At 49.3% G+C, this 13,266-nt stretch overlaps 4 protein-coding genes across 4 annotated transcripts; 3 read left to right on the forward strand and 1 right to left on the reverse strand.

Moving 5' to 3' along the window:
• Positions 1–54: 54 nt before the first annotated feature.
• Positions 55–3,708, reverse strand: ONS95_008098 (uncharacterized protein). Its single transcript, XM_058501636.1, has 4 exons — positions 1,925–3,708; positions 1,757–1,872; positions 946–1,704; positions 55–895 (listed from the first exon to the last, which is right to left on the reverse strand). Exons 1-4 carry the CDS (start codon positions 2,020–2,022, stop codon positions 291–293), a joined length of 1,578 nt encoding a protein of 525 aa, XP_058362957.1. The 5' UTR covers positions 2,023–3,708; the 3' UTR covers positions 55–290.
• A 5,028-nt stretch (positions 3,709–8,736) lies between these two features.
• On the forward strand, positions 8,737–9,705 carry ONS95_008099 (uncharacterized protein; the record flags this gene model as incomplete). Its single annotated transcript, XM_058501637.1, has 3 exons — positions 8,737–8,808; positions 8,861–9,476; positions 9,530–9,705. 3 exons carry the CDS (start codon positions 8,737–8,739, stop codon positions 9,703–9,705), a joined length of 864 nt encoding a protein of 287 aa, XP_058362958.1.
• A 778-nt stretch (positions 9,706–10,483) lies between these two features.
• On the forward strand, positions 10,484–11,663 carry ONS95_008100 (uncharacterized protein; the record flags this gene model as incomplete). The annotated part of the gene is made up of 6 exons (XM_058501638.1): positions 10,484–10,530; positions 10,587–10,765; positions 10,817–10,926; positions 11,005–11,147; positions 11,259–11,430; positions 11,487–11,663. 6 exons carry the CDS (start codon positions 10,484–10,486, stop codon positions 11,661–11,663), a joined length of 828 nt encoding a protein of 275 aa, XP_058362959.1.
• A 156-nt stretch (positions 11,664–11,819) lies between these two features.
• Positions 11,820–12,081, forward strand: ONS95_008101 (uncharacterized protein; the record flags this gene model as incomplete). Its single annotated transcript, XM_058501639.1, has 2 exons — positions 11,820–11,887; positions 11,961–12,081. The coding sequence occupies 2 exons, from the start codon at positions 11,820–11,822 to the stop codon at positions 12,079–12,081; spliced, it is 189 nt and encodes a 62-aa protein (XP_058362960.1).
• Between the last annotated feature and the right edge of the window lie 1,185 nt (positions 12,082–13,266).

The raw sequence follows: 13,266 nt of genomic DNA on the forward strand, positions 1-13,266 counted from the left end.
GCTTCTCAACATCGGAGTACTTAGTGTTGATTTCGCTTGGACATTCCCGAAGCGGATGTCTTCCAAGAATGGGGGGCTTCACGTGATGATCATTGAGTCAACTTGGAAGGAGTGAGTGCACAGTGGATTGAATTGGAAATGTGACATTCTATAAACTCCTAGTTTCCTCCGCCTGCGCCGGATACGATGCGCAAAGCATGTAACATATTAAGGGAGCGGCTTCGCTAGATAAGAAAAACAGTATATACAATTTCATCGAGATCATAAAGTCATAACTCTGTACATCATCCTCACTTCTTCTTCGTGGTAGTGGTTGTGGCCTTTGACGTGGTCTTTGGCTTATCCTCAGACTTTGTCGTTGTCGCTTTGTTCGTGATCGCTGGAGTGGTGGTGCTTGTAACTAATGTGCTTGGCACCGTAGTTGTAGAAGTGGCAGTGGAACTTGTCTTGGACGTTGGGGGGTTCTTGTAGTAATCATCAAGAGCCTTCTCCATAGCCTTAGCATCTGGGTAAGCATCCATATTCTGCATTCCTGGAAGCATAACATCCTGTACAGCTGCCATATCGGTTCCACTGTATGCCTTGGCTCGGAAGAGAGGCGCCATTGGGTCGTTGAAAGAGACTTTCTCGGGGTAACCGTAAGTTGACAGATCAACCTGTGAGACGTTGAAGGCGGCCATCATATCATGATCTTCGTGAACCAAGTTGTGGCAATGGAACATGTACAGTCCGGACCATGGGGCGAAGTTGGCGATAACATCGACTTGCTCGTTGGTTCCCAGATAAACCACATCCTTGAGAGCAGCAGCTTCATAAGGAGTCACTGCACCGCGACCACCAGAGCGGGCAACAACCTGCATATCGATGAGATGAATGTGGATCGGGTGACTCCATCCTGGTCAGAAAATTAGTAATTTATCAAGTCATTGAAAGAGTTATACATACCACCACTCTTATTGATCAGTCTCCATCTTTGTGTCTTTCCTTGGCTGGGGTAGGCAACAATACGGTTCTTTGCGTCCTCAAAGCCGACGCCGTTGATGAGCCATTGACCATTTGTTCTGCCAAATTCGAAAGTCTGATCGATTGTGGTGCGTGAAGCAGGAATTGCGAGGTCAGCCAAGTGCTCTGGAATGTTGCCATTGCCGTCAGATGAGCTCGTGTCATTGCCAACAACGAAGCGAAGAACGCGGTCAGTGGCGGGGTAATCAGGGTTCGTTTGGAAGTCCCGCTCGTTCATCAAGGTCATGTTTTGGCCCTTGTACTTGTCGAAGTCAATGATGATCTCCCATCTTTCAGCCATGGAGATGACAAGCGATGTAGTTTGAACGGGATGATCGAGGTAGCCAGCATCAGCACCAACAACAGTGAATGGAATCCTGGTCTTAGGATCGGCATCGGCAACAAGATAGAGGTTGTAGGATCTGGAGATGGATGCATCGAGAAGTCTGAACTTGTACTTGCGGTTCTCAACGTTCATGAATGGCCATGGCTGACCATTGACAGTATTCACATCTCCGAACAAGCTGTCACGCTCGTTCTCTGGTGAGAGTAATTTTCCCGTGCTGAGGAATTGCTTAGTGGCAAGCATCAAAGGAACATCATATTCTCCAGAAGGAAGCCTAAGATCAGAATTGGGATCCTTTAGGATGTAGAAACCCGCTTGCCCGAAGTAGGCGTTGACTGCTGTCTCACCAATGGCATCTGTTGAGCGTAATGTTAGCGAGGTTCGATTTGGCAAAAAAGATAGGCTTACGGTCGTGATACCACAATGTTCGCTCTGGCTGGGCATTGGGATAGTAATAATCTTTGTACTGCCCGTTGGAGATGACATCCTCAGCCCAACCATCAAAAGGAGTTCTCGAGTATGATCTACATATGTGTTAGCGAACTGCTAGAAAATTATGAGTTGAAGTCATCATACCCGTGAAGATGGATAGACGAGTCACGCTTTGACTTGTTGATAAAGCGAACAACTGCCTCCTCTCCTCTTGTTACATGTATGGTTGGCCCAGGAGCCATGCCATTGTAACCAGTAAGCGAGGTAGTTTGCAAATCCTTATAGATTTGCTTCTCGAAGTCTTTGATCTCAATCTCAAAGTATTTAATCGTCTTTCCGGTATTTGAGTTGGTGTAACTGCCAGTAGAGGCAAGTGGAGGCGGAATTGGAAGTGCGTTTTGGAAGATCTCCTTGTATCTAAGTCAAATTAGCTATGGAAATGATGAGATTTCTCATGTTTTGGGAGATAGGCAAGTTGAGGCTGAGAATTATTTTTGTGTCACGAAGGCGGTGTTGAACATACTCTGGAGATGCCCAAGCCTTGATCCCGGCATACGCCTTTGCGCCGAACAAGGCGGCAGCCAGCAGTGACAAGTGTTGTGCGTGCATTATGAGAGGATTCGAGAGACTTGTGACGAATCAAGAATGAGGAAGATGATTGCTGTGCAGAATCGAAATCTTGGTGAGGAGCACAGGGTGTTATATGGACTTGACTTCTCCCCCAGTCAGACAGACGGTCTGGTCCATTTTGACGTCCAAATGTCATGACCTCAAGCAAACTATGCCGCAGGTCCTGATCATGTTTCTCTGCAGCAATTTCCTGTGGGCTCCGAAAGTCTAGCTGAGTTGTGCCACTCACGTATTGACTGTGTATGGCTAGCGGAGCCGAAGTCCGTATCTTTGGCCCAAGCCTCGAAGCTCTGGGAGGGTGCCAAAGTGGACTGTTGGCAGCCACCGCGGCTCTGCCCTACTGCCATTTTTCGGTAAGCCCTCGCCGACGATAGGGCTAGGTTTTAGTGGCATAGATAATGGAAAAACTCGATTTGCTGGGCTCGAACCTCATCTCACATGCGACTGCTGCGTGCCAAGAGGAAAACATACGAGCTTCCAAATGTTCATGAGGTGGTGTATTGGCGCCGCGCCGCGCCCACGCCCACGCCCACGCCCCCGGGTAAACCCCATAGGTACCCCTACCCTAGTGCGACCCGCAGAGTCGGGATGGTGTTGAGCTTACTTGCATCCAGCTGGCTGGATTGGGTGGGCTGGGCTGGGCAAGGCTGGGATAGGTTCTGGTCCAAAGCAGGCAGGCCGAGGTGGTGCAAAGGCATCCATCCGTCCACTTCCCTAGAATAGATTCAAATCCATCCAGCATTATTGAAGTCCGAAGTGGGGGTGGATGGATGGAAGTGGTGGTGTTGGTGCTGGTGCTGGTGCTGGTGTAGGTGTTGGTGGTGGCCAGTCGTGCAGTCGCCCAGTCGTGCAAAGTCGTGACCTGATTGCCAAGAGGCCTCGATGCACTGAACGTTGCTGACAATGCCACGGCCAGATCCTGGAACTCCGACCACCACCCAGAAGGCTCGCCACTTCCCGGCCCCGACTAAACGTGTTGGGCACGTGACGGACTGGTCTCCCCTGGTGAGTGGGCAACTCCCGAGACATTGTCTAGGTACCTACGGCAAATGTACCTACGTAGTTAATCCTCGCTGAAGATGAGGCTGATAGATCCATCCCTTGGCTCTAGATGTGCTGGACAGATTCCGTTTGCACTTTTAGCTTGTGCGAGAATGGTGACTCGAGATGGAATTTGCTTCCAGACTGCTTGTTAAAGGAAATCAGTTCAATGGTGAGAGCAGCTAAATCATATCTCGTAGCCCAGTATGGCATGAAGTAAGAGCCTGAGAAATATCAAAGCAAAGGTCATGTCAGTATTGAGAAGTGTGTGCTGACTGAACAAACACAGCGGTGTATAGATCTCGCTGATTAGATAATGGCCCTGATCCGACAGGGGTCTTGGCAAGCGAGAAGTCAACAAATTCCGGTGCAGGGCCCCAGAAGCACGGCCAGAAGCCATGCTTGATCCTACCTTCTGGTCGTGAACTATTACTGTTTGTGAGCTGTAGTCTACGCTTGGTGCTATGCCTCAGTTTTTGAAATTGCCCTAACAGTTTCCTGACATGGTACACGGAGGCTCTGGGGGCATCTGGGGGCATTACGGGCGCGCAGAGAAGCAAGCCACGGCGCGCAATTGTTCGTGATCCATACAGCCACATCTGCTTGAACAGAAGATGCACAAACAAATAGTGATCAATTAGTAGGCGAGTTGGGCGACCAGACCTGAGGTCTGGCTGACCTAAAGTTCTACAGAACACCACAGCCTCCAGGCCACACAGCTCGTGATCTGGCTATCACTAAGGATCAGTCAGCATAAATGACAGGATTCTCCCCATTAGCCTCTCCTTATTTCAGGGCCAAGACGAAGGGAATTGGTGGAGATGCCGGACTCGAAACAGGCACCGCGCTGGAGGCGGCACTTGAGGCGTTGAAAACAGGGAAAGGCGCATCCAAAACCGGGCAGATAGACACTAGAGAGTACCTTCAACTGAAGGAATGCGAACAGCTATGCCACTTAACAATACACTCAGTTCCACAATGCGCCCAAGATGAAGAGCACATTGCTGTAATGATCCAGTGAGACGAGGCCATTCGGAAGGCCCTTGGCAGACCAAGCTCTTTCCTATTCTACTTGGCAATGTCAGGTCTTTGAGATATAAGTCTTGGGCTTCTTCTCATCTTTCCACTCCGCTTGCTCAAGCTTTTGACCCATCTCCATTCTCCTGCATATGGGTACGTTTTGCGTCCACAAACATGAAGGTAGCCGTCCCGCTTGGCAATCTTCAAACACCTTTGAGCTTGCTTGTGGCCTTCACATGCAACTCTAAGAGTGAGTGGTGCCTAGTACGACATTGAAGTTGGTGGTTAACATCAGGACACACCTTTCTGACGACTAATTAGACATCCTAGTGGGTTAGAATGATGGTGGCAGGCACAACTCCTATCCCGTCCTTCGAGAACAACGACCGATTACAACCTTATCACCCCGCTCCCGACCCGCGTCGTCTCGACAAGAACCATGTGACAGACTGTTAGGTTACTGGACAATGGCAAAAGTGCCAAAGACTTGTTAATGTGGAGTGGACGCTGAGGAGGAGGAGGAAGACAAGATAACCTATGAAGATGTTCGGAAGACAGTGCCTGGCAACGGAAGATAGGCAGTCCATCTCACTTCACCGCTTACGACACCAAGATATACCGACGACCACGAGGACAGCTAGCCCACTGCCAGTCATCCATGCCGTCGACTCAAGATCGTGCAAGGGACGCGGAGTTGGGGACCAGATTTAGCCCACAAGGATCCGCGGCTCGCAACAATCGACCCAAGGACTTCTATAGTAGGCATACAACATGACAAGTTGGCAGAGCTCTATTATCTTCCAAGAAGCAAAAAAGAGCTCTCCATCGGATGTGTGGCAAGTCTGTGAGACATCAAAGATCAGGATCTGATGTTCAGATTTCAGTCAGTCTTTGATTCGCTACTTGTTTCCTACAGACCAGACACCAAAGTTGCAGTTACAACATTCTTGCAATGAGCTTCTTGCAATGAAAAGAGCATATGTGATCGATGGGACAGGATACGGACGGGCTGCGGGACATTTTCAGTGGACCTTCTCAACCCTATGGCTCGCTCACAGCTCTGCGGCTGACCTGCAGCCCATGAAGTCGCACAAGCTTCAATACGAGAGCCAAGAGATCTTTGGTGAGCATTCCCTTGGAAGCGCCCCGAAGACAGAAAGATGGGGCAGACGGCGAGATGCGAGCATTTGCCACGACCTTCACACCTTCACTTTTCGATATCTCTGAAGTCCCAAGGGTATCCGATGTACTACATCAGTGAAGAGCATCTGCCAGTAAGGACTATGGACATGTTGACCAGAAGAGAAAGAGGCGGGCCAATCCTCGCCAAATCAACTGCGCAGTAGTGGTAATCGAAGAAGGAACACCCCCCATGACCTTCCCGGTAGGATTGGTCTCGAATAACATTTTCGCAAGGTTAGCCTCGTCAAGCTTTGTCAATTTGAAGCTGCAAATATGGTGCGGCATGGCTCTTACAAGGACGGGACGGTCGGGAATCTCCCATTTGTGAGCAAAGACGGCGAGGAGCGTGGAGTCTTTGGCCGATGTGTTCAACACCAACCCGCTCTTTTGCCCCACGAATCTCTTCATGCCGCCCCATACCCCGCTTGAGGTCATCCCAAGAGCCTGATCCTCCTTTTCGACGACTGTACAGTCAAATCAGTGAGCAAATTGCCAAATCTCTTGGATGAATTTGACATTATGACTTCAGGTCTTTCAATATTGATGCTACATATGCTCTGCTAGCAAGATACAAGGTGTCCTTGTGTCGCAATTCTGTTGAGAGATAGACGCATACTGAACATGCAACATTGCGAGCCACTTGGCTCAGCTCTGCCTGATGAATGCCAAGTGACGATGGCGGACTGGACCCGATTCGATTCAGCTGCTGCGCTGGCCAGATGCACTGCGCATCAGCTCCGAAATGGAGAGAAAAAAAACTTTTAACCAAAAGGAGTACCAAAATAGTTGACATGAGCTCGATGCAGGTATAAAAAAAAAGTGACGTTTGTCACAGAGCTCTTTGAGATCGGAATGCAGGTGTTTCACAGACTTTAATGATGACGCCTTGATGTCTCTGGTTTCCGCGGCTCTCTGTGTTCCCCTCGAAAACTACTGATACAGTATTGGTCCAAGTATTTGGGTTTGAGTTAGGGATGGTAAGGACTGGTGTCCGAGGTATCGCAGATCTAGATCCTCTCAGCTGACTTCTGCTTGATTCGCAGCTGCCTGCAAGAAGGATTAGCAGGTCAGCATACCCTGACGAGCCTGAGAAGTATCGCCGACTGTTGTCAACTTCATACCCTACCCTAGCTTACGGAGATCCCACACGATGAACACGTCGTAACCCGGTGGACGGCTCCGAGCAATGGCAGTAATAATACCTCCGTAATAATAATGGCAGCAGTGACTTTGCGGAACGCGGTTCGCCCGGTCGGCAAAGTCAGTATGCTATGCCCTAATTGAGCTGGACCTGGATCTCGGATGGCCTGACGGGAATCTGCCAAGACCCTCTATGCTGTAGTAGCGTCTTAGCCTCTAACTCTTTCAGCAACTGGCGGGGCCTGCACGATCGTACCAGTACTACTACTGTACTGTGCTGTAGGGCACTGTAAGACATTTTGAGTTGAGACGGGTCGGGCATGGCAAAGTCTTCGAGACTCCCGCAGAACGCTCCCTCTCCGACAGAAAAGTACTGCGAGAAACTTCGTCCACTCCACAGCCAGCTGTTTTGGGCGCTGTTTTTCTGAAAATTTGCTAGCACTGCTTAAAAGTCATTGCTGTCGTTTCAAACTCAGACATCCACAGCTAGAAGTACCTTGTACCTTAATGGCTGGCGCCAGCTGGTGCTCTAAAGGCACTGATACCTCGTGGAGGAGAGTAGTGGCGCACATGATTTTCACGAGCCCGTTGTAACAAGGCTGCACTAGACAGATTTAGCAGAGAAAGATCGGTGAGTTTAGCCTCGACATCGTATCGTATTCTTTGCTTACTCCCTCCTCCCTCCTCCCTACCCTACCCCAGAAGCCAGCTGCTGAGGTGCGAAGTTTGATGACTCCCTTGCGATGAGCTGACAGCACATCAAATCCACCCGCCCAGCAGTCAGTCCTGTGAGGAGCAACAAGGCTTACTGAAGGAAGACGAAATCGGAAACAGAAGAGAGCCCATTGGTGTGAGGACCAAGTCGTTGACAGTTGCGGCTTTTCATGGCTTCAGCCATCGTCCGAGGCGGTCATGCGTTGGAGGAGCTGAGTACTGTGCCCATGACACCATAAACTCTCCTCCATGCAGAAATCTCCGCTGCGCTGTCCTGACTCCTGGAGCCGAGGAGGAGGAGTGGAGGAGGAGGAGCGAGGGCGGGGCGGCTGCCACAGAACTACGGGATGGAAGTGCGAATGAGGTAAAGCTGCAGAATGCATGCCAAGGGATCCTCCCGCTTTTGCCCCCTCTCCGGCAAGGATCTCAAGTATTGGAATTAAGCTCAACCATTCAGGAGGATTGGGATAAGGAGGCCGGAGTTCTGCAGCAACGAAACAGAGTCCAGGTAGATCTAGGTCTAGGTCCAGGTCCAGGTAGGATGAATACTCAGCACAGTCAGCAGCTGTAAAATCAGCAGCCTCGCCAAAAACGTAGGAGAGCAAGTCCAAGAACATAGATCTACTCCATAGCAATAAAGCAGAAGCTAGTGCTCGTTCCGAAATTATATTATCGGCACTTCTCTCGTGAAGAAAAGCTTCGGCCCATCACGGTCAAGTTCGGTAGGTAGGTGACTTGGTCCATCGGTCGACGGTCCACGTCGGAATCCGCACTGGCACGCAGCGCGCCTCCGCTAGCAAACAGCTGGTCGCCAATCAGCCTGCAATGATTGGGCGAGAAATTTTGATCGGGTTACCCTTGAGAGGCAGTCTGCAGAAGGAAGCCTTTCTCAGACTTTCTTTGACAAAACATCCCGCCCCAGAGTCTGGTTTGCGGGGGGGGCCCTGCCACCGCCAACTCACGTTGCACACAGACCAGAGGGGCTTGGAGATCCCCTTCCTAGCGGCGTCCGGGTTAGTATTTTCCAAAAGCACACACCTCCCAATCGTGCAGAGCTTCCAGATCGATGTGGACTCGAAATAGGCGTGTGGAAAGGCAAAAATGCCAAGATGCCCAAGCTTCTAGCCATGTTCACGATTGAACCGACGCCGTGAGGAACTTGATATAAGCCGCATCTCGTCGTGTCACTCGCCCAGATCTTCCCTCCACCGCCAAGTACAACAGATATCATGTCACAAATCCACGAGTATTACTCTCTAAAGATGCAAGAAAACAGACTCTCCGAGCAGGGGAATTGGGAGGTAAGTTCTTCTGTTGCACCAGTCTTTGGCATTGTCCTAAACGCCTCAACAGAACGAATGGTCGCATCATCATCCCATTTCGACCTGGGAGACAACAGCAACGACTCCGACAGAAGTGCCCCTAGGATTGTGGCAATATACCGCAGCGGCACTGAACTCTGGCGAGCTTGGAACTTCGTACTTTGCTCATGCGTCACCGATATCCCCTCATCCGACCCTCCAGTCCACTTTGTCTTCAACAACCAATAGCCCACGAGGCGTTCAATTTCCAAGTGATGGACGGTTCGCTCCCCTCGCTCCAACAATCGAGCAACATATCCGGCCTTCGAAACGTCCAACTCCTCCAGCTCTGCAACTAAATGAAGATGATGAAATGGACGAAGACTCAGATGAGATTTCCTGGGAACCAAGGACGCCAATCGGAGTCGGGCAGTCCACAGCCGCTCCTGTGAGACCGCCCATGCACCGGAGAGTCAAGTCTTCGAACGAGGTCCTGACGAGGGATGCGAAAAGGGCGCATACTGTCGTCGAACGAAGTGAGACCACCTTCCTGAATGCGGGTTCGTTCGTGATGCAGAAACGTACTGACATCGCGGCAGATTATCGAGAAAGGCTCAATGACAAGATTGCCGAGCTAGGACTGTATTTGTTTGAGACCTCTTCCGATTGTGAGTCCCTACTGCCCTACCCTGATACCGAAACCTCGGACTGACATCCACAGCACGCACAAAGCCCTCCAAGTCACTCGTTATGACTCGAGCCAAAGAACGCCTGGAACAACTAGAAGCGCGAAACAAGGCCTTGGAGGAAGAGGTCACCAAGTTACGGCAGCACATCGCGATACTAGATCACGTTGTGTCGGCGAAGGGCGAGCAGGGGCTTTCGACCCCAGTGTAATATTGATCTTTGTTTGCTTGATTGTGCACTTCGAAGGGAGCGTTTGGTGCCTGGCGATTGGGTTGCAAATAACGGGACTTCAGACCGTGTATTACCACGTGTGGACGATCACGAAATGATATTAATGATTAAATCATCTTAATGCCGATCGGTGCAGTGGTTGAGAGTTGAAAGTGATTTGCGTGACAAGCAGTCGGCTTCTCCGACGCTGACCCATCCCATTGACCTCTATCGAGGGGCTCTTTCAATCTGATGCTCAATCGTCCCATTCAGTGATCTCCAATTCCTAGTTGATCCGTTCCACTCCACACCGCCGGGCAAAATCGAAGTCCCCTGAGTTCGCGAAGGCAAAAATCAGCATCATAGATCGATAATGCCGTCGGAAAGACAACAAAGTAGTATCAGCGGAATATCGACTTCTTTTAGCCTTCAAATGAAGTCGGCCCATACAATCATCGACGGGATTGAAATTCGCAGTTGTCGTTGGAACAAACTTCCAAGGTTGGAAGATCCTAACTCTTGGCACTAGAAGATACCCGATGTAACCTGGCAACACTCTGGCTGGTCACGTGGTATGCATGGCTCTGTCAGTGACGGTATTTGGCAGGCACATAAGGCACAGATAGATGGGTCGTAAGCAAGACTTCGCCCTTCTTCTGGGCAGCCTTAATTTTCCTCGAGCTCCTCGAAATCCTAAGTCCGCACAAGATCAGAAAGTCTCCATCGGGTATCATTTATACTGAGGGGTATCGACGTTTAGAATCTCACCAAACGAGACATGCTGGAACCAACCCGTATTCTTGTCTTAGGTGCTACAGGATACATGTAGGCCACACAAATAACACATCGCCAGATCTTTGCTCCTGGCTGACGGTGTCAAGTGGCGGATCCATTCTCACAGAGCTGATAGACAAGAATGCGGAGGATCGATATGTGCTCTCAGCACTTGTCCGCAAGCCATATCAAGCATCCATACTTGCGGACGCTGGTGTCAACCCACTGATCTTCAAGGACTTGGATGATTTCGACGTGATTCGTGAAGCTGCCAAGGATCATGACAGTACGAGATGATATGCTACTCTTTGCTTGAGATGAGGCTTACGGTGTAAAGTTGTCATCGCTGCCGCTTCAGCTCGACATCTTGACTGTGCGAAAGCTTGTATTACAGGCCTTGGAGATCAGGCAAGGTCGAACTCAGGAAAAGAAACACATTATATACATGTATGTTATCTTCATTTAGTGCAGTGCTGCAAACCTAGCTTCTTCACAGTCACATGTGCTAACGATTACTGCTTGAAGATCTCTGGTACTAGTAATCTCGGGGATTGGCCGGTAACTGGAGACCGCATCGATACGAAAGTCTACTCTGATGTCGACGACGATATATTCGAGATCGAGAAGAACTTCCCAGATTCCCACAGTCCGGTGAGAGATGTAGATCTGTGAGTATCATGAGCTTGAAACTCATTCTTCTGATCATTTCACGCTCTTCTTGTGAAGTCTTCTTCTTGCTCGGTTCAGTTTGACAATCGACATATACTAATTACCCCCAGAGCCGTGGTAGACTTGGGCGAAAAGGAGGGCGTAAAGACTTATGTTGTTGCTGCGCCTCTCATCTTCGGCCGCGGAACAGGTTCATTCACTCTTGGAGTTGGTCAAGTTCACCAGATGACCCAGTTGTCGTTAAACAAGAAACAATCTGTGATGCTTGGAGATGGCTCGGGGGTAAGCAACGCTTCATTAATTTCTCTGATGATTTGAATACCTGCTGATGGAGGCAGATCTGGAGCCGAGTTCACATCCTCGACCTCACAGACTTGTTCACGCTTCTGATCAGAGCAATTCTCGATGGCAAAGCTTTACCTACTGGAAAGACAGGTTATTACTTTGTTGAGAACGGATTTCAGACTTGTACGTTGTTGGACAAGTGTTACCTTTCCAATCGACTGCTTCGGTAGCATATACTTTTGAACGCATTCCCGATACATGATTCACATGAGTACAAGAGGAAATGCTGACATCCAATCACTCTAGGGAGAAGTATCTCAGAAGGCATCGGGAAGACAGGGAAAGAGCTTGGTGCATTTGAAACAGAGGAAGTTGCCGAAATCACAATGCAAGAAGCTGCCAATGAATACTTCAATGGCAATCTAAGACATGCTGAAGGAGTACTGGCTTCAAAGTCTGCAGCCCCTCTCTTCCTCAATGAACTTGTCTTGGACTCAAGAGGAAAGATAGCTAACATTTCGAGGCAGCTCGAGAACAAAAGCAGACAAGGCTCGTCAAATTCTAGGCTGGCAGCCGAAGTACGGTGACGAGGCTTTTCTTGAGGAGATCGAAGAAGTTGTCGCCGCCATGGTTGCGGAGCAAGCTTAGCTCCGACTCTCATCATGCAGCTTGCTCTAATTTCGTCCAATGTCCGAATCAATAAAGTAACTTATCGATAATCATAAAACCCGCTTGTCGATTGTCTCTTACATGCAGGGAATTGAGGGTACGGCGGACAAATCTGAAGAGTTTGGCTTACATGCAAGTTGGCGATCATCAATCTCCACCACCGATCAACTCAGAAGTTGTTCAATACGAGAAAAGGACGAGTAGTCACCCCGCGTCACGATTCGATACCAAAATACGATGGTACCGAATGGGCTTAGTCGATCTGGGATTGTGGTTCCATTCTATTTTCGTCAACATTACCTCTCCCGTCTAAAAGCACATATCAACCTACAACCCAAAGTAACAAATATATACTCCAATACTGTCTCCTTCTGATGTTATTTTCGCACCGTATAAGTACCTTCCAAAAACCTGCCACTTCTTTGATCCTTTTAGTCATCTTTTCGCAAAGAGCAGTCAAACGATCATTCTCGTCCTCACCGCCGGTTCACATATCGATATCTACATCACGAAGTACTTCTCGAAAAGTCATACGAGACAGCTGCTATGGCTAGGAACACTTCCATAGAACTAGTCACCAGCGAATCTGGTCATCGAGGCCGATTTTTCTGACGCCATCCAGTCTCAACGTTAACTTCGATGACGTGAAGGAGAAACGGGGTAGTCCCCGTGTGGGTGCGGATAACGATAATTCATCACTTCCAGGCTTTCTTCGTACATAGCTACAGAGACTTCCTGAAGATCGCTTTTCGAGTTCCCTGTTACCCTCGATTTGGCAAAGTGGTGCGGAATCTGAAGTCTGGTGTTTGCGAGCTCACAAACCTGCTCCTATTCCCTGAATAACGTAACATAAACCATCACCCTGTAATATGCGCAACTTCCATCTTATCTCCAAATACCCAAGTCAGATCTGTGCAAATGAACTTCCGATAGCCATTTAGCACACGCGAACCTAAAAGGAGCCGTCTGAGATATTTCTTGATTTTCATCGGCTATGACCGTCGCTGATGGGATAAACACCAACAAGATCTCACTACGCACTGTGATGTCAGAAGCCATAACAGTAATCAAAGCTCGGCCCAATGAGGTACAGAAGACTCTAATTTACACTGCTGATATATTTTAACATCTTGACATGCCCGTGGCGATGAATATCGGCCTTGG

Source organism: Cadophora gregata, assembly GCF_030347475.1.
Source record: "Cadophora gregata isolate MNR1 chromosome Unknown scaffold_2, whole genome shotgun sequence".
NCBI lineage: Eukaryota > Fungi > Ascomycota > Leotiomycetes > Helotiales > Ploettnerulaceae > Cadophora > Cadophora gregata.